The sequence below is a fragment of the Lissotriton helveticus genome, chromosome 3_1, assembly GCF_964261635.1.
Source record: "Lissotriton helveticus chromosome 3_1, aLisHel1.1, whole genome shotgun sequence".
In the NCBI taxonomy this organism is placed as follows: Eukaryota; Metazoa; Chordata; class Amphibia; order Caudata; family Salamandridae; genus Lissotriton; species Lissotriton helveticus.
Window position 1 is genome coordinate 2,077,583,145 of NC_136061.1, and position 20,457 is coordinate 2,077,603,601.

Consider the following 20,457-nt stretch of genomic DNA (forward strand, 5'->3'; position numbering starts at 1 on the left):
GCTCACCAAGCGGCCAGGTCAGACCAATGCTGCGTTTACAGGTCCGGACATGCCTTCAAACATACAAACAACACTGTGCACAGAGTACAACACATAAAGAAAATATGTGTGAGAGCAAGGAAAGTACCTCACGGACGTGACACCCGAGGGGGTTCCCGGTCTATGAATGGCCGGTCTACCCACTTCTCATCATCGGTTACTTTCCTTGCAGGGAGGATGAAAAAGTGCAAGAAGATGTGCACCAAACAGAAAAGAGAGACAGAAAGGGAGTGTACAAATACACTACCTAGTAGGATAGAGACAAGTGTTCAGAAAAGATTTCACAAGTACCTACACCCAACACCAACAAAACATAAAATATAAAATAGTGAGGTTTGGCTGGCTGAATCAATTTTATTCTGGTGCTGCCAAACTGCACTGTTTAAAAAAAGGTTAGATTGATACCATTCGATGTTGTAATTGGACCAACATGTTTCATTGCCTTGTCATTGGCAATTTCATCAGGGCAGATGGTTGGGTCTCTTATTCTTAATCCTCCATTTGGAAACCTGTGCACATACATACATTAAAACGACAGAACACAGCAGTGGTAAGACGGTGAGCCAATGGAGGTCTAAGCATGTCTCACACTCAAGCCAGTGGCTGTTACCTTATGCTCGCAAATACTAAGTATACCGTCGAGCATCAAGCGGACGACGTGTCAAAGGATCACGGATCCGTCTTGGAGACTCCTCAATGTGAGTCACCTATATGGAAAAACATTAAACCAATATCATGTATCATGAAGTCCATATTTTCATTCGATATTTACAAGCTCCTGCTGGAGCATTGGCAGTATCTACAGCGTACCATATGTAACCCCGCGGAAACGACTTGCATAAAACGGTTCATCAAATGCCAAGATCTTCCTGATGTCATCAATTCGATAAACAGGTAACATAAGATAGAAATGTGTACCCTGGACATTTTTGCGTGTCTTACACCCATAGCTGCGCGGGGATTCCGCTTACCTTCCACATTCACGCAGTGATAGAGAGAAAAACGTTCGTTGCTCTGAGCGGAAGCCCAAAGCGGGCGTGCCTACCAGTATCGGTGAGTAATGCGAGCAAGTGGGCCGGGGCGGAAAGTTACCGCACCCGGCTTCAACATACCGCAGCCGAGTCCCTCCGGCGCTTCCGACGTCTCACAATCCAAGCCTGGATTGGGACGCGGAAGTGCCCCGGGCGGGGCTCCGCCCATCACGTGACGTGGCGGCCATCTTAGTTAAGGAAAGAAGTCAAATTCAGTAGAGCCCTAACTTTATTCATGTCGAAAAGGGAACAATGGACATAGGAATTACCGTTCAATATCAAAGCGGCCCTATTTGATGGTATAGCAGTTTTAATTCATATAGACTTACACCGTCACATGTCCAGTTTGTTGTTGGACGGGACCGGGTGCACTTCAAGCCAATCAAGTGTGCCAGCGAAGGTAAGGATGAGCACAAAATTACCCAGTATATAGACAGTCCAGGCAGCGGACGGTGGAGCAGTCAGGGGTCGCAGCATGCGCCCGGGCCGGGCAGTATATTGACAAATTAAAAACCAATTAAAAACCAATTAAAAACCACGTTCCCAAGACCTTCCAGCCACCCAATTACGTGCATGATTTCTTGAGAATGATGGCCCCGAGTAGTATGTAGAGACCGGGCGGAATTTGAGCTCATATCAAGTTCGAATGTTCACTCAAGAAGGGTCAATGATGCGTCTACCGCCTGCTCACTTTGTTCCATTCAATGGAGTCATTAAGACCCTCTTTGTCTGCCTTCTCTAAGTAAATCCAACGTGCTTCCTTTTTAGCAAGTATTGCGTCTAGGTTGTGCGTATTGCCCACCACTTTCTCCAGTACTGTCCATTGCAAATCACTCTGCCCATGATTTTTTTCAATGAAGTGTTGCACCAGACGGGTTGTAAGTTTTCTGGCTCGAATGGTGCTAAGGTGCTCCTGAATGCGCACTTTCACTTTACGTGTTGTAAGGCCTATGTAATGTAACCCACAACTACAGGTAATTCTATAAATTACATGTGTGGTGTTGCAGTTACTGAATTTGGTCAGGTACCATGTCTTGCCATTGTGTAGTGTGACTTCTTTGGTCGCAGTGGTCAATGAACACACAGAACACCCACCACACGGGTAATGACCTGCCGGGACGGACTTGATTTGGGGGTTGGTAGTCATAGTCCTTGTATGTACCAACTTATCGCGCAGGTTGGCTGCCCTTTTGAATGCGAAACGAGGGACTGGCATCTTGTCATTGGGAGTGTCCAATAAATTCCAGTTTTTTCGGATAATTTGTCTGATTTTCGTGGAGAGCGGGTCGAAGGTGGTCACCACAGGTAAGCAAGGCTGGTTGACTCTTACATTACGTTCAAGTAAGGCGTCGCGAGGGGTATTCAGGGCCCTCTTTCTTGCGTGTTTGATGACTGTATTTGGGTACTGTCTCTGCTTTAGTCTTTCGACCAGACCCGAGGACTGATCTACATACGCTTCGGTGGAGGAACAGTTTCTCCGGTACCGCAGAAACTGGCCCACCGGCAAATTGTCCCTAAGGGCACGTGGGTGAAAGGAGTGGTAGTGTAAAAGAGAGTTTCTGTCCGTGTCTTTCTGGTGGACAGTGGTGGCCAATTTATTGCCCTCCGTCTTAATGACTCCATTGAATGGAACAAAGTGAGCAGGCGGTAGACGCATCATTGACCCTTCTTGAGTGAACATTCGAACTTGATATGAGCTCAAATTCCGCCCGGTCTCTACATACTACTCGGGGCCATCATTCTCAAGAAATCATGCACGTAATTGGGTGGCTGGAAGGTCTTGGGAACGTGGTTTTTAATTTGTCAATATACTGCCCGGCCCGGGCGCATGCTGCGACCCCTGACTGCTCCACCGTCCGCTGCCTGGACTGTCTATATACTGGGTAATTTTGTGCTCATCCTTACCTTCGCTGGCACACTTGATTGGCTTGAAGTGCACCCGGTCCCGTCCAACAACAAACTGGACATGTGACGGTGTAAGTCTATATGAATTAAAACTGCTATACCATCAAATAGGGCCGCTTTGATATTGAACAGTAATTCCTATGTCCATTGTTCCCTTTTCGACATGAATAAAGTTAGGGCTCTACTGAATTTGACTTCTTTCCTTAACTAAGATGGCCGCCACGTCACGTGATGGGCGGAGCCCCGCCCGGGGCACTTCCGCGTCCCAATCCAGGCTTGGATTGTGAGACGTCGGAAGCGCCGGAGGGACTCGGCTGCGGTATGTTGAAGCCGGGTGCGGTAACTTTCCGCCCCGGCCCACTTGCTCGCATTACTCACCGATACTGGTAGGCACGCCCGCTTTGGGCTCCCGCTCAGAGCGACGAACGTTTTTCTCTCTATCACTGCGTGAATGTGGAAGGTAAGCGGAATCCCCGCGCAGCTATGGGTGTAAGACACGCAAAAATTTCCAGGGTACACATTTCTATCTTATGTTACCTGTTTATCGATTTGATGACATCAGGAAGATCTTGGCATTTGATGAACCGTTTTATGCAAGTCGTTTCCGCGGGGTTACATATGGTACGCTGTAGATACTGCCAATGCTCCAGCAGGAGCTTGTAAATATCGAATGAAAATATGGACTTCATGATACATGATATTGGTTTAATGTTTTTCCATATAGGTGACTCACATTGAGGAGTCTCCAAGACGGACCCGTGATCCTTTGACACGTCGTCCGCTTGATGCTCGACGGTATACCTAGTATTTGCGAGCATAAGGTAACAGCCACTGGCTTGAGTGTGAGACATGCTTAGACCTCCATTGGCTCACCGTCTTACCACTGCTGTGTTCTGTCGTTTTAATGTATGTATGTGCACAGGTTTCCAAATGGAGGATTAAGAATAAGAGACCCAACCATTTGCCCTGATGAAATTGCCAATGACAAGGCAATGAAACATGTTGGTCCAATTACAACATCGAATGGTATCAATCTAACCTTTTTTTAAACAGTGCAGTTTGGCAGCACCAGAATAAAATTGATTCAGCCAGCCAAACCTCACTATTTTATATTTTATGTTTTGTTGGTGTTGGGTGTAGGTACTTGTGAAATCTTTTCTGAACACTTGTCTCTATCCTACTAGGTAGTGTATTTGTACACTCCCTTTCTGTCTCTCTTTTCTGTTTGGTGCACATCTTCTTGCACTTTTTCATCCTCCCTGCAAGGAAAGTAACCGATGATGAGAAGTGGGTAGACCGGCCATTCATAGACCGGGAACCCCCTCGGGTGTCACGTCCGTGAGGTACTTTCCTTGCTCTCACACATATTTTCTTTATGTGTTGTACTCTGTGCACAGTGTTGTTTGTATGTTTGAAGGCATGTCCGGACCTGTAAACGCAGCATTGGTCTGACCTGGCCGCTTGGTGAGCCAATAGGAGGTTTGGCCCCTTAAGTTACGGAGTCTGAGATCCATAACATGCAGGCTGAATAGGGCTTCTTGTTTGAGAAAAGATTTCATGCCTAGAAATTGTGCACAGGATGTGGAGAAAATATGTTGTCTATCTCTGCATACGAAACAGACCACGCCATTTCTTTTATTCTCTTAGCCACACTGCAAAAGTTTATAATTAGGAGAAACAAAATCCTCTAGGATTGGACTGCAATCGGAGGTTAACCAGGATTCTGTTACAAGTAACATATTAAGGTTTTTTTTTTTTACTGCTGAACATATGCTGCATAGGCCACCTTTCTATGTTCTGCTGTCACCTTTGCGGTGTATATATTCCTTTGAGGGACTTGTCAAACGAGGACAATAGATGCCCTCCCCTCTTGAGCGTGTTCCTCGTGGAGTTATTGAGCACATAATCAAAGGGAGGTGATTTCAGACATTTACGCCATTACAGGTGTCATTATCTGAAGGAGAATACCACAAGTTACAATCCTGTAAGATCATCTCCAGTCTGAAACAGACAATGTGTTCGGATGCCGATGGTCTAGCCTATGGCATGCCAGAGACACTTCTGCTTTGCAGCCACCATTTTAGGGCACCAAAAGGCAGTGCAGTGAGCTAAAAGACAAACACATTTTGGCGCAGTCGGGGGGAAGTCAGGCAGGGAATGAGGCTAACAAACAAGTAACTTACCAACGGTAAGGCACTATCTGGTGGGTATCCTATCGGACTAAAGATTCCTCACTTTAGAATAATCCCCAAGTGCCAGACTGGATCCAGTGTGCCTGCACATTGGTAGGTGGTGTTGTGGAGCTGTGCTGATTTCATTCTACCACAGAAGTGACCGAGAACAGCCAATTTAAAAGCCACACCTGTGCGAATCTCTACAATGGGACTTTTTTTTGGATGGGAAAGGAGGCCATTTCAGAGAATAGGGAGGTGAGAGGTTAATGAGGAATCTGCAGTTCGATACCGTATCCACCAGAAAGAGCACAACCGAAAGTAAGTAACTTTATCTACTAATGGAACAGCAGATACCTCACCTTAGACTAGATACCAAAGTAGTGCCTTCTAAGGTGGAGGGTCTGTGGAATTGGTTCAGACCAAAACGTCTTGTATGACCGAATGGAGGACCTGCCTGTCAAGATAGGAGTGCACTGGAATCCATGTCACAGCCTGAAAAATTTGAAGAACAGCAACTCCTTGTGTCAATGCAGAGGTAGCAGACTGGTGGAATGAAACCCACATCCCTTCTGCGGCTGCGTCCTTGCCAATGTGCAGAAGATATTAATCAATCAATCAATACTACACATGAATATCCACCTGGACCGGCTTGCCTTTCTGTGCCTCTAAGAGTTGATTGTCCACCTGATAGTATTTAATGCAATCAATATAAAAACTAAACCCTCTCTTGGGGTCCAAATGATGGTGTCTCTCCTCCTCTTTTGAAGAGTGAGGCAGAGGACTGCCCAACGTGAAAAAGAGTTACGACAATTGGCAAAAAGGTTGCATTGGTTTGCCACAGCAGTTTGTCTGGAAAAAGGGTGGAGTAAGGCAGTTGCAACAAGAGGATTTGAAGCTCACTCATGAGTCTTTGAGTGGTGGATGTAAGCACCAGAGTTGGTGCTGATCCCATGGTGGGTTGAAAGAGTTTAGATGGTGTCACAGATGACTCAGCCAGAGATAATCGGATCGAGGGCACCTGCAGATCCTTGGGGCCCAAAGGCGCACAGAGTAAGAGGGGTTGTTGAGCCCTCCTTCGCTTTTATATGGTTCTGCTTGGATTTTGAGTTACCGTTTGACTTAAACCACAATGAAGACTTCTCGCGGGAGCAGCTTCAGAAGAGCAAGATTGGGACTTGTGAGAAGCCCATGATTTCTTCCTGTGTTCAGCGACAAACAGCTTTAGGGTCCCGGATTGCCTTTGAGTGCATGAGGTGGCATTCATCGCCAGACTAGGAGTTGTGCCCCAAGCTCAGACATATCCCATGTGGACCCATGACCAATATCTATTTTCTGCAGTCACAACATGGTTTAAAGCCTCTAGGTCTAGGAGGGAACACACTAGATTTTGTTTAGGGAGTCATCGAAAGAACATTGAAATTGGGAACAGAGCTCCAGTTCAGGCTCATCAAAACAAAAATTTACATTCCTATTTTGACACTAGGATGATTTCAGAAGATTTCAGGGGCTGTGCCGAAAGAGGCCTGGCATTAAAGGTGGTGCCATATGCATAGGAGAGCGCCTTGGTGGGTTCTGACCCAATTCTATGGCAGGACCGGAGGCTTCAGATTATGCCTTACTTTCTTCACTTTATTTCTCACAGCAGCAAGAAAAACATGTAAAAAACTACTTTTCCCATGAACACCAGGGAAAAAACAGGAAACTGAATCGTAGGTCCTTCGTTAGTCTCTATGCACCGGCAGCAACCATCATACCTTGCATCCACTTCCTCTTCCTCTTTCTTCGCTGCTCAGCAGCAAGTTAAGTGTTTTTTTTGTCATTCTCTCCTGGGTTTTGGGGATTTCTGAGGCAGCGCGTGGCTTTGTTGTTGAGCGCTGGTGTTTTGCGACCCCTACAGGTCCCCTTAACATCGCGGGACGCTTTTGCGCTCCTTACGCGATTTGTTGGCCCAGCGGAGTGCGGTGCGCTTCTGGCACCGCTAGGGGGCAGTGCTCTCTCTGCCTGTAGGCGCGCTATAATTCGCATTTTAAACGAGTTTTTTACCGTGTTTTACACAGCTTCAGCGCTGTCCCTGGCTGCCCGGTCCTGACACCCTGCGGGGTCGAAATTTAGGTTTTCCTCATTTGTGACGCCCTGAGTGGGTTGTATTACGGATTTTGAACACCCTAACAGGGTCGTAATTGGCGCTGTGTGTGGCGCTAAGGGACGCTTGACCGGGTGGCGCCCTAGTACATAGAGGGCTGTTGCGTTCCCTGGGCTAGCCCCGAAATTCGTGCCTCTGTGCCGCCATATCCTCGTGGTTGCCCCAGTCCCACAGTGTGCCCTCAGGGTTTTTTTTTGCAATTTGCTGTGCTGTACCTCCCTTCTGTAGAGCCCAACTTACCTCAGTATGCAGGGGGAGTCAGGCCAGTACACGGACGAAGACCCTCTAAATTGTACCTCCTGGGATGATGATTTCTACCAGGCGGTGGATGACTCCATCTACAAGGCGGTCGACCAGGCGATAGTGCCCCTGGAACAACGCCTGACGGCGCTTTTGGATGAGGCGTATGCAAAAATTGCGGCCCTCATCCCGGTGCCTACCCCGGCCTCGGATCCTTCCCCGTCAGCGGTCCCCCCCCCCGCCTAAGAAGCCTTGTACTGAGGGGTTTGATCCGGTGGCCTTTGATAGGGTTAGGCACGCCTTTAAGGCGCTTGAGGAACCCCTACCCGCCCCCGTCCCACCTGTGGGCGCCCCACCTCCTACTCCCCATACTATGTCTCCGGAGCCACAGCAGGATGACGATTCTCCGGACTTGGAGGAAGAGGCCTGCTATTCTAGGTCGTGGCTCCCGTCCCAGCCTTCCACTTCCGCGGGCCCTTCGGACATGTTGGATACGGACGATATTGTCCACCCACGGTCCTCTGAATGGGTCCCTGGGGATAAGGTGGCCTTATATGTGGCGAACCGTCTCCGGAAACCGGTGGACAAAGATGACTGTAGCCGCCTTAGGGCGGAGTGCCCCCGCCCTTCCCTGGAGGGAAAAGTGGCAATGACCCTGGACATTGACTCTAAAATGGCCACTTTTCTCGCTAAGTTTGTCAAGGATCCCCGGAAAGGTATAGATCGGTCCTGGCGTACTTGCCAGGACAAACTTCTAGACGCAGTAGGCCCTATGACCAAAATCCTCGACATGGCGGAGGAAGCTAAGGTATCGGGGGACCTCATTTCTCCGGAAATCTTATCTAACTGGGCGCAACGCGCCATTATTTTCCTAGGCAATGCCAACTGCGCCCTCTCTACAGAGAGGAGGAGGTCACTGCTAATCAAGATTGACCCCAAGCTGGGTGACCTCGCCTCTTCTGAGGCGGGCGCAGTGGCGCAGGGCGGTTTGTTCGGAGATCCTTTTATTAAGGAGCTCGGTAAATTTGTGGCTACGTTTATGTCCCTGGACCGGGCCCAGTCCAATATCAAGAAAGTGTTTGCCCCTCGGGTTTTTGAAGGGGCCGGACGAGGCAGGGGCCGCTCGTTCGGTCGAGGCAACCCCTCCGACAGAGGACAAGGCTCCGGACGCGGGCATGGTCAGGAACACAGCTCCCGCTTCAATAACTTTTACCCCACGAGAGGTCAGAAGTTCCGAGGACGTGGGGTCTATCGAGGTCAGCAGCAGGGTGGAAGAGGTGAGTGTGCTACCCTCTGCGAGTTTACGGGTAGGGGGGCGCCTGGCGCAGTTCTTCCCAGCTTGGCTTTCCCTTACCAAGGACGCCTGGGTACTACAGACGGTTCAGGGCTTCCAATTGGAGATCCATGGCCGTCCGCGGCAGCCCCAGCGCCCTCATCCCATTACGTTCTCTCAGCGCGATGCAGAATTGGTGCGCGACGAGGTTTTCGCCCTCCTTCACAAAGGGGCGATTTGCCGCGCGTGCGAGCACCCGGACGGCTTCCTCAGCAACATCTTTTTGGTCGACAAAGTCGATGGAGGCCGACGTCCGGTTATCAATCTAAAGGAGTTCAACGAGTGGCTGGTTTACTGCCAATTCAAAATGGAGGGAATCCACCTCCTGAGGGATGTGCTACGACCATCCGATTGGATGGCCAGGCTCGACTTAAAAGACGCCTATCTGGCGGTCCCGATTTTCCCTCCGCACCATCGTTTCCTCCAGTTCAGGTGGGACGGACAGGTGTACGAGTTCACCACGCTGCCCTTCGGGCTCTCCTCAGCGCCGTGGTGTTTCACAAAGGTGCTGCGCCCTGCGGTGGAGGCCTTGCAGGCACGTGGCGTCAGACTGATAGTGTACTTGGACGATATGCTCTTCATGGACCAGCGTCCGAGGCGCTTAGCGTCCCAGCTGCAGTTCGCGGTGGACCTGTTGCAGGGTCTCGGGTTTGTTATAAACGAGAAGAAATCTCTCCTAGTCCCAGCTCAGTGCGCAACCTTTCTCGGGTTCAGCATTGACTCGGTTTCAGCCTCCTTGAGTCTTCCCGCCCGGAAAATGTCAAAGATTCGTCACGAGTTGCGCCAGACCCTGGCGAAGCCGCTGATATCACTGCGTCACCTAGCACGGGTAGTGGGCCTAGTTGTCGTCTTCGATTCAGGCCATCTTCCCGGGCCCGCTTCACTACCGGGCCATGCAGCGGTTGAAAGCATATCACCTCAGGAAAGGTCTCACGTACTCGCAGCTGATTCCGCTGTCGGAGGACGTGAGGGACGAAATGCGATGGTGGCTGACGCACATGGAGGCCTGGAATGGTCGTGCGATATTTGGTTCCGCCCCAGACATAGTGATAGAGTCGGACGCCAGTCGTTCGGGTTGGGGGGCCAGGTGCGGAGATTTATCCACGGGCGGCGCCTGGTCTGCCCTCGAGCAGTCGTTACATATCAACTGTTTGGAGTTGCTGGCAGGTTCCTTCGCGGTCCAGTGTTGGATCAAGGATCGGGTCCAATCGTGTGTCCTTCTGCGGATGGACAACGTGTCTGTGGTCCGCTATATCAACCATCTGGGTGGCACCAGATCCAAGATGCTGGCGGATCTCGCGCGGGGCTTTTGGCACTTTTGCCTTGACCATCAGGTCTCGGTCACGGCGGAGTACTTGCCAGGCCGTCAGAACGAGGTGGCCGATTGGCACTCCCGGCACCTCCTGGATGCCAGCGTGTGGAAGCTGGACCCGCGGGTGTTTTCACAGCTGATGGACCAGTGGGGTCCGTTTTCAGTGGACCTATTCGCCTCGCGGCTGGACCACCAGTTACCGAGGTATTTCAGTTGGCGCCCGGACCAGTTAGCGGAGGCGACCGATGCGTTCCTCCAAGACTGGTTGGGAGAGCAGGGTTATGCGTTCCCTCCATTCTCAATGATCATGCGAGTGTCAGCGTTGCTGCGCCGTCAGTCAGCCCAGGTGGTGATGATCACGCCTTGGTGGAGATCTCAAGTTTGGTTTGCGGTTCTTCTGGAACTTTCCTGGGATTTTCCAATCCTACTCCCCCACTCTCCTCACATTCTCCTGAATCCGGACGGGATTCCCCACCGGTTGGTTCAGGAGGGCTCGCTGAGACTGATGGCATGGCGGATCTCCGGCGTCGCTGGTCTCTCCCAGGCCTTTCGGGAAAGGCAGAGGACCTGCTCTCTAAGGCCTGGGCGGACAGCACCGCCAGGAGATACCGGTCAGCATGGCATAGGTGGCGTCGCTGGTGTGTGCGACGGGGTTTCGATCCCGTGGGGACGGATGTAGTCCATGTCCTTAACTTCCTTGCCTCCTTGGCGGAGGAGGGTTTAGCCTATAGGTCTATCAATACCTTCCGCTCAGCCATATCGGCGGGGCATGACCTGGTACAGGGTTCCCCAATCGGGGAACACCCTTTGGTTTGCAGACTGTTGAGGGGAATTCGCCTCTCGCTGCCACCAGAGCCGCGATATTCAGTCCTGTGGGACGTCAACAGGGTTCTGAATTTGTTTCTTTCTTGGCAGCCGAACAGGTTTTTGTCTCGCAAAGAGCTTACTGCTAAACTAGCGATGCTATTGTGTTTGGTTTCCTGCAGACGAGTTTCAGACGTACGTGCGCTCGATATTACAGCACGGGTGTTTTCCCCGGAAGGGGTGTCCTTTACAGTGAGCAGGAGAACTAAGACCCTTACGAGGGTTATTTCATATCCGGCTTTCCTGGATTCCCCCGAGCTGTGTGTGGTGCAGTGCCTCCATGCATATGAGGATATGACTGATGATACTCGCCCTCCGGGTGAGAGACAACTGCTGATTGCCCTACGGAAACCGTACAAGGCTGTTTCTTCCCCGACAATCGCCAGATGGGTGCGTTGGGTGATGCAGGAGGCGGGGATTGATACGAAGAAATTTGGTGCTCACTCAGCACGGGGAGCTATGGCCTCGAAGGCTTTTGCGCTAGGGGCTCGGTTGGAGGACCTGATGAGGGCCGCGGATTGGTCCACGGACTCCACTTTCAAGAGGTTCTACTTTAAGCCAGTAACAGAAGTGGCTTGGCTAGTTGTCGATAAGCTTTGAACTGGCATAATCTGAAGCCTCCGGTCCTGCCATAGAATGAGAATTTGCCTAGCCTTAGTGCTGGTAAGTTCCAATTCTATTAAGGACTCGGAGGCGAGGATTATCCCCCCCAAGGACTTCCTCGAAGTGGACCCTCCCCGTTCGGAATGTAAGTAACCTGTTTACGGAATTCATGAGGTTGACAATGCTATTGTTCTGTATGCATTGATGCTGCGTGCCTTGTTATATTCAGGAAGGTCAGAGTCTGATTCTGAGGTTTTCTTGCAGGGAATGATGGTCCAAAACAGGACGCGTGAGGTTACCGGACTGAGTGCTTCGCGCGAAGAAAGAGGAAGAGGAAGTGGATGCAAGGCATGATGGTTGCTGCCGGTGCATAGAGACTAACTAAGGACTTACGATTCAGTTTCCTGTTTTTTCCCTGGTGTTCATGGGAAAAGTAGTTTTTTACATGTTTTTCTTGCTGCTGTGAGAAATAAAGTGAAGAAAGTAAGGCATAATCCTCGCCTCAGAGTCCTTAATAGAATTGGAACTTACCAGCACTAAGGCTAGGTAAATTCTCATTCTAGGCGACAACGCCTATGGGCGCATGGATTGGAGTGGCAAAGGGATCAGAGTCATTGAAATAGCCAAACTTGCAGAATCAGGCCACGCTTGAGGGTAACAGGTGTTCTCAAGAGATCCAACGCAGCTAAAAGGAAGGCCTTGACCTGCACAGGGATGTTATCAAACTTCTGCTTCATCTTTTTAAAAAATTGAATTGGCTCAAATAACGAGGAATAGCTTGCCATTGTTATATAGCACCAAGACTCTGAACTGGAGATGGAGCAGGACTTGCTCCTCATACAAGTAGATTTCATCTTTTTAAGCCGCTTTTTGAGGAAAAAATCTTTTTAGGAGATCATTCCCTGTCGGGGGACTTCCTGAAGGTGTAAAAGTAATGCTTCAGTGTATCCTTAGTGGGCCATGTCCAATTATAGCTGATGGCGTTTGGGTAGATTAAAGAACAGTAATAGGCCTAGGAGTTCTGAAAAATCCAAGAAACCACATGCAGTGGTCATGTGGGTCCCACAAGACCATCCTGCAGCATCTGCAACAGGGTTCGAACCCATAAATGTTTGGATGAGATATTTGACATAGTATCTGTCAAAAAGCTGAGGGATTTAGCTGGTGAATCAACAATAAGAGATCAAGACCTAGGTCGACTAGGCACAGAAAAACCGGAACGGATGTCAGCATACCAGCTGGTGCCTTACATACTCTAATCACGTCATATCAGGGGCATCTGAAACCGTATGGGGCTAACTGGTGATGCCAGAGATATATTACTTGGAGAAAACATTTCTAGATGTAGTCTAGCACCTGGAGGATATTCATGAAGTGTGGAATCTGCAGCAGGAGGCATCAATGGGAAAAGTTATTTCACTTTACAGGATTAAAACCACAAAGCCAGTATCAAATTAAATAAAAATACAAGTTTTAAAATTTAAATATATTTATAGTCACCTCAAGATACTCCTGTCTGGAATACAAATTGCATGTTTGCTCTTCAACATGCATTTTACGCACAAATTTCAGAACTGGGGAGTAAAATACCCCAAGCTCACTATCAGAACTGGGGCCCTAGCTACACAGGTTAGCAATCTTCAATATGAGGGTATTAGTTACAGAAAGAATGTAAATCTCACATTTTCTGCACAAATGTTATGGGGTGCTCAATCTCGCACAGATCTTTCTTCATGTCAAATCACTAAATATGTTGTTAACTCTCAGTTCAAATTAGATGTTTTCACTTTTGTTAAGCAAATGAAAATAGGAAAGGTAAAAAGGCTACTTACTAAGACAGCTAAAGTTCTTAGTCGGCAAACAGGAACTATCTGTTGTCTAAAGAATGTGTGGTGAACTCCAATTAAAATGTGGGTGATCCAGGGGTATTTCCGAAAATCTTTCAATAATTCCCAACTGAATAATCAGAAATAAAAATTTACAGATTCACATTGCTGTAGATCCTATATGGAGATTTATCTTGCTTTGGAATAGCGATTCTCCAAATTAAATGTCAAGAGAATGTGAATTTCATTAAAGACACGGAGGCTAACATTATGCATTATTCCTTTAATGCTACTCCACGCAGCACTTAAAAGTTATACATCACAAAGAAACGGTTCCAGAACAGAACCTTCCTGGCATATAATAAACACATACACGTAACAGTCTGGCTCTTTGAAATGCGAAGGATATTCTTCCAGCATGCATAACGAAAGAACATGGATCCAGTGGCAACACAAGAACATCAGAAGAACAAAAAACATCATTGCCGAGCGAAGGTAAAAAATCCTCTCGCCACGCTAAACTTCCAGAAGATGGACCACCACAGAGGGAGGGATCTATTGGACATTATATGAAATTAAAAAGGAATGTTAATACCCCACTGTATGCCAACTTTGCAAACGCCAAGAACAATTAATCATGAGCCAACAAAACAATGCTTAAAGACATAAGATTTATTGTAGCAACCTTTGCTTCAGTAAGGGTCTCTACTTTTTTTTTAGCTCTATTACTTCTCCAAACAAAATTTACGTTTCATATAGGTACTTATTAAATAATGAAAATTTGGTTCATGAATAACCAAAATACACGAGTGGGATTGGAGGGATAATGTTAGTCTTTGTGTCTTTAATGAAATTCAGATTCTCTTGGCATTTAATATGGAGAATCGCTCTTTCATTACAAGACCCAAGGCTACCATTATGCATGTTGGTAGTCCTGCAAAACCACCTCCGACATGTGCTAAATCGGCTTACAGTAGTATTTTGCAAAGATAGCAGAATTTGATAAATCAGCAGCCCTAAGAAAGCCCTCCAGACCTTTCCAAAAGGACTGACTAGCCATAGTTCCCCTCACATAGTGAGCTTGACATTTTTGAAGGTCCATGCCAGTCAACTGGAAAGTCCACTTAACCCATCTTGCAATTGTTGCAGAGGTTATTGCTCAAAAGGGTTTTACAAAGGAAACAAGAAGTTGCTCAGTACCATCAGGACGATGGTCGGCGATTCTAGAATCATATTCCTTCATACAATATACCATACACAACTTCTTGAAAGAATCAAATTTGGGATAAAATATAGTGACGGACATTATTTTAGTTCTTCTAATGATCTCAAAATTGACCCCAAAGACATCATAAACTCTGTTACGTACATCTAAAGCTCTAACATCCGACACACGTCAACAGGATATTAGACACAACAAGGAAGCTAGATTCCTAGAAAATCTCTTCAAATATCTATTACCTGGCCATGAAGAACAAATCCAAGACTAATGTTACATCCCAAAGGGTCTCATACTTAGGTCTAGGTGGTCTCCCTAAGCTAATACTCTTAAGAATTCTACAGGCCATGACATTTTTCCCAACGCTCCTGCTGTTCACTAAAGCATATCCAGCTGAGACTGCAGATCTGTAGCAATTAAGCGTTCTGTCACTAAGGCCCCTATCTAACTGCTCCACTAACAAATTTACCGCTTCAGCTATAGCGGCCTCCACAGGGTCCAAGTCCCTCTCTGAGCACCAATGTACCCATGACTTCAATATTTCATTGCATCTACTCTGGGTACCTGAAGCCCAGGACTCTTCAAGGAGCTCCTCAGCTCTTCTTGAACAGCCTGACATCTCTCTAGATTTCCAAATACCTTCCAGGCAAGAATGCTTAAAGTCCCTGTCAGTACCAGAGGGTGCTCCCTTCCATCTACATCCCTTAAGAGACCTTCCGCTACAGGTAGCGACAAGAGAATGTTGCATGTTAGCTCCAAGGAGTTACTAACACAAGTGAATATATCTCCCGTCTCACCTTCAGAATAAACCTCAGAATCATTGCAAATGGGGGAAAAGAGTACGTGTGGGTCCCCTCCAACTGTACAGGAAAGCGTTTACTGCCAGAGCACCCAGGTCTGGGATCCAGCTGAAGTATCTGTGTAGTTGAAATGTTAGCCTGCACGCAAAAAGAATTCCAATTGACCCAATAAATGACAGACTTTTGAAGCAGGTTTCATTCAGCTTTCAGTCGATGTAATACCTTAAAACCTTGGGTTCCAGTCGGCGGACACATTTGCCTTCCCAGGTTTGTACCCTGCTCTTGTGCTCTAGACAGAACATACAAAGTCTCTTGGCCAGATCAGAAAGGTCTGAGAATTTGGTATCCTCTAATCAATGTATGTGTGCCACTTCAGACACATTGTCAATCTATGCACTGTTCTGCCCTGCAGACTATGTTTGATGCTCATTAGAGCATAGAGGCCCGCAGTCAACTCCAGATCATTTATATGATGGGACTTCTCCATATGAGACCACAGAACCCCTGTATCCTGGGCACCCTGATGAGCAGCCCAGCCATGAAGGTTGATATCCGACTCCAGAATAAACTCTGGAGAGTATTCAAAGACAGCCAAGTCGTTCGAGGCATCTAGGTTCTTCAGCAACCAATTCAACTCTAATCTGGCCTCCAGATCCAGGATGACCCCGTCTCCATAAAACAAACCTCCTCGCAGTCCTTTTGCTTTTACTCTGTGAAAAGCGCAATAGAATATTGGCCCTGGAAAAATAGCTTGACGAAGAGAGGAGGCCTAGAAGCCTGGCAAGTTCTTTCAAAGTGAAGGACCCTCGCCTCAGTACAAACCTGATCTCCTTCTGAATCTTGGTAATCTTCTAGGGTAAAATCAGAACAACCTTCACTGTGTCTATAGTGAAGCTCAAGAACTCAAGGTACCTGGATGAGATAAAAATAGACTTTTACCAGTTAACCTACAATCATCAGAATGTCAAGATAGATTTTTTTTGTTGGTAATTACCAAAGAAAGGAAAGGATGCGATCGAAACTGACGAGGAGAGCATAGAAACCTCTTCCTACGATAACCTGAAGTTTGCTGAATGAAGCAAGGAGAAAAAACAACAGGTTGCCTGTGAAACATGATCGCGGAGACACCGTAACTGTCAGGAATCCCATGATGTTACAGTGCCTTGACTAATCAGATGCCTTTTACTTAGAGAAAGACATCTATAATGGCGGTACGTTATAAGCTGGGCCGGCAAATATTTTGTCCGGACTCATCGTGTCCTCAAAAGACATGTCGGGTGAAATGCGGCCTGAACACGAAAAAGGCTGCTTCGTGCACCGGACCGGCAGAGCTGTTGCCCAGCGCTCACCATAAATATACTTCCCCAACGCATCGTGTTCTCTGAGACGCGTCAGGAAAAGCAGTCCAAAACATGAAGAAATGCTCCCAGCGGGGCCGCCAACATAGGTAAAAGGTGCGGTCCCTGACCCGGAGAGTCCAGCAAGTGTCTGTGGGTCCAGAATACACCACTGCAGCAGTAACACCTGCAGTAAGCGGCTTAATAACTTATTGTATGTAAAAGCCCAAAAATAAACAGACAATTTACAAAAAAAGTTTCTGTAAATTGGAAAGTGAACAACAGCTGAAAAATAGAATTATACATAGCATAAAGGGAGCACAAGCCAACAGAAAAACTAAGAGAATGAAGGTACTCAAATGTGTGGATCCGCATTTAAAAGAGGCAGACTGTTCCGTGTGTGTATTTATTATATCACAGGAAGGTTCTGGAAGAGTTTCTTTATGATGTATATCTTTTACGTGCTGCGTGGAGTATCATTACATGAACAATGCATAATGGTAGCCTCCAGTTTTGTAATGAAATTCACCAAAGCAAAGGTTATTGTCCAAGGGGTCTTGGAGTGAAACACAGCACAACTCACTTATTTCTTGATTATTTATATTTTAAAGAGATAAAAAAAATAGATCCATCGCATGCTTGATTGGTGCCCTATCAAGCATGAAAGAACTGAGTACTTTATTTGAAATTAAGTGTTTTGATGTTGCGATTGCAGTAGCAAGGTTATCAATGGAATTCTGAAAAACTTTATTTCATAATGAAATAATATACAGTGAAATGTAGTCTCTAAAGTTTTTATCACAAGCCTTTGTACAGATTTATATGAAGTATGGATATAATTTTTACCCCAAAGGATCGCTAGATAAATGTTGTTTGTAACCACAGGAATCTCGTTTAAATTCTAGGATGTGCGAATTGTGTTGTAAGTTTTGCTAATTTAAACTGTATTTTATATACAGACATGATTATTTAATAGACTTATAAGCTGACCGCAAGCCTAGTATTAAAGCACTGTGCACTTTCCCTATGGTTAGTATCAATATGATGTTATAGTAGCAATTTGTCCTACCGTTCGATGCCATGATGTGTAAATACAGCACCTACCTGGACTATTTTAAAGCTGAATTTTATGTATGAAGACCCTGTTTGTTTATAAGTGATAATGTAGATGTTTACTATTTCTATAAGATAAATTATCAGAAATAAATAAACGTGACTTAAAACTGGAAACAGGATAGATGACAAACTAGAACGAGAACGAGTGACAATAAAAGTAAGTATTACTATATCAGACTCTATTTTGAGATTACCTCTAATCGTTTTACTATGTATAAGGATTCAAGAATAGTAACCTCCCCAACAAGGACGTTCCACCAATAGCAGAGTAAATTCTGTGCCCTAAACATCTACATCAGTTAATAAAAGGTTATCTCACAGAATGCAATTCCCACTTGTTTCCTTCCCTCTAGCACCTGACCTTCCAAAAAAAATTAAATATGGTGATTTGGATATCTTATGTTTAAAAAGAAACGCTCATCACTAAGCCAAACTTTAAATTTCTGTGAAGAAATATTTTACCCAAAGCAGCCAGAAACTTTGCAATCTTTAGCTGGTATCTTTGTTGAACTGTGTTAAATATCCGCAGCAGGCCCTCGAGACACAGTAGAGAGATACTTTTCCCTTTCTCTTTCTTTGCGGTCTCTTCCACAGTAGTTGGAATAGAAGTATAACGCCACATTAGAACCCTGAGAAAGACGAATATGCAAGAAGGGATGATGAAAAATATCAGGAAACATAAAATACACATAAAAGAAATTGAAAGAATCAATTAACGCACTTACAGAGGTATTTGAAACCTTTTAGACAGGGTTTTTCCTTAGGTGGCAGTTAAATCATGCAGGATTTGAGATCTGCTACACTCTAGTAACGATCAAACAACAGGGAATCGCAAGCTACACACTTATCATTAAAATATAATGTATATTCAACAATGCATTCAAAACAAAGGACTAAATACATAAAGTAAAAAAATACTCCAATCTTAAAGCAGAAACCACTCTCAAATTGTACAGTTTGTTTAAAATTCAATGATGGCAATATGTATTTATTTACTAATATGTGATATTAGAATTCCTTGTTCCGTAGTATGCAAATGTATTTGTTGTCTGCTTAAATTTGGAAGTGAACCAAATAGAACGAGAGCGTGAATGCCTGTGAGACTTTGCCAGTGCGAGAGAGAACATGCTGTTCAAGTATTACCATGAACTGATAAGAGCTTACTTGTTTGGAATGTGGAAGAAGGAACACATGTACTATAAGGCTGCCACCGAGTTGATATGCCATAGGCTATACATACCTAGTAATTTCACAAATATTTTGGAACATTTTTTCAGAGTTTTGTCCATCAGGCCCATCGGTTTGTCCTGTGTCTTCAAGTTGTTGTATTTTCTGTAGAGCCACGTTGACTGCATAGCGCATGAACTCATTACTTGAACGAAGGACAGAAAGACTATCCTCATGGCTTTGGGCGCTGTCCCTGCAAAATGTATAACTTTTTATTGTCACACAGAATGACATTACACACTCAAAAGTTTCCTTGTTAAATCTATGTTTTTACCTCCATGTCTCCACTTTTTAAGTTACAACACACTTTTCCTGTCCCAATAAAAAAGAGCAGTATTTTTAATAAATAACTGGTCAAGTCATTCTAATCTTTTACGAATGTCAATTATCAGTGAACTAATAAAAATAGTTCAGAGCTTAAAGTGTCCATTGCTGAAAATCTAGGTGCAATCTGCAGGTCGAGGTTTCAGTTCCAGTGCTGACTTTGCAATTGTTCCCCCGAAATGGATAAAATGAGTACTAGAAGTACTATTTGTGTTTGTATTGTTGAAGATCAGTGCATTTTATAAAAGACTGCAGAAATAAATCCAAGATTTTTAAGAGTCAATTGGCCGGGATGATGCCTATTGATAAGCTACAGCCAGCAGATAATTTGATTCCTCAACAATGAAAGTTTTTGCGGTACAAATAGCAAGCACTGTATAAATAATACATTATTATTCTTACAAACATTTTAACAAAGTACAACAATAGAAGGACAATCGTGTTACATTCACAAATCTATAAACTGGAACTATGCTGGCAGCAAGAGGCAAAGCTAAGTCGTCTAAATTTATCCTTAACTGAAAAGTAGAGCAAATGCTAAAATATATATCGAAGTCTAAAATGGTTAACAGAAAATGGTTCAGCACAGCACTGTTATTTTTTTAGTCATGGAAAGTTAGCATCAAAACATTAAATAATGTTTCATGAGAGATAAACTCTAGGGCACTAATAATGAGTTTACCTGGAAAACCTGCCTGGAATTTCTCCCTAAGGATACCGGGCAAAATTCCAGAGGCATTACACGTTTCAACCCTCAGAAAGGAAAATAAATGCAGGAGTTGTTTTGTACAATTCCAGCACGTTTGTCCTGTTTGGGCCATTATCCTACCACGTTTCCCCAGGCTATACCATGTGAAATGTCTGCAAGCAAAAGACTTGGGAGTCAGTGTTTTCCCACACCATTAGTAATCCAGATTCAGCAGTAGCCCCTGAGGAGTCGAAATTACAGACGATTCACACTCGT

At 45.8% G+C, this 20,457-nt stretch overlaps 1 protein-coding gene across 1 annotated transcript in view; it reads right to left on the bottom strand.

The window, feature by feature from the left end:
• Positions 1–20,457, bottom strand: part of FANCI (FA complementation group I) — a 765,095-nt gene that overhangs the window by 304,283 nt on the left and 440,355 nt on the right. Inside the window, exons 24-25 of the mRNA XM_078683200.1 lie at positions 19,183–19,362; positions 18,405–18,571 (exon numbers count right to left, since the gene is read on the bottom strand). Of these exons, the coding sequence (XP_078539326.1) occupies positions 18,405–18,571; positions 19,183–19,362 (347 nt within the window). The remainder of the gene's footprint in view (positions 1–18,404; positions 18,572–19,182; positions 19,363–20,457) is intronic.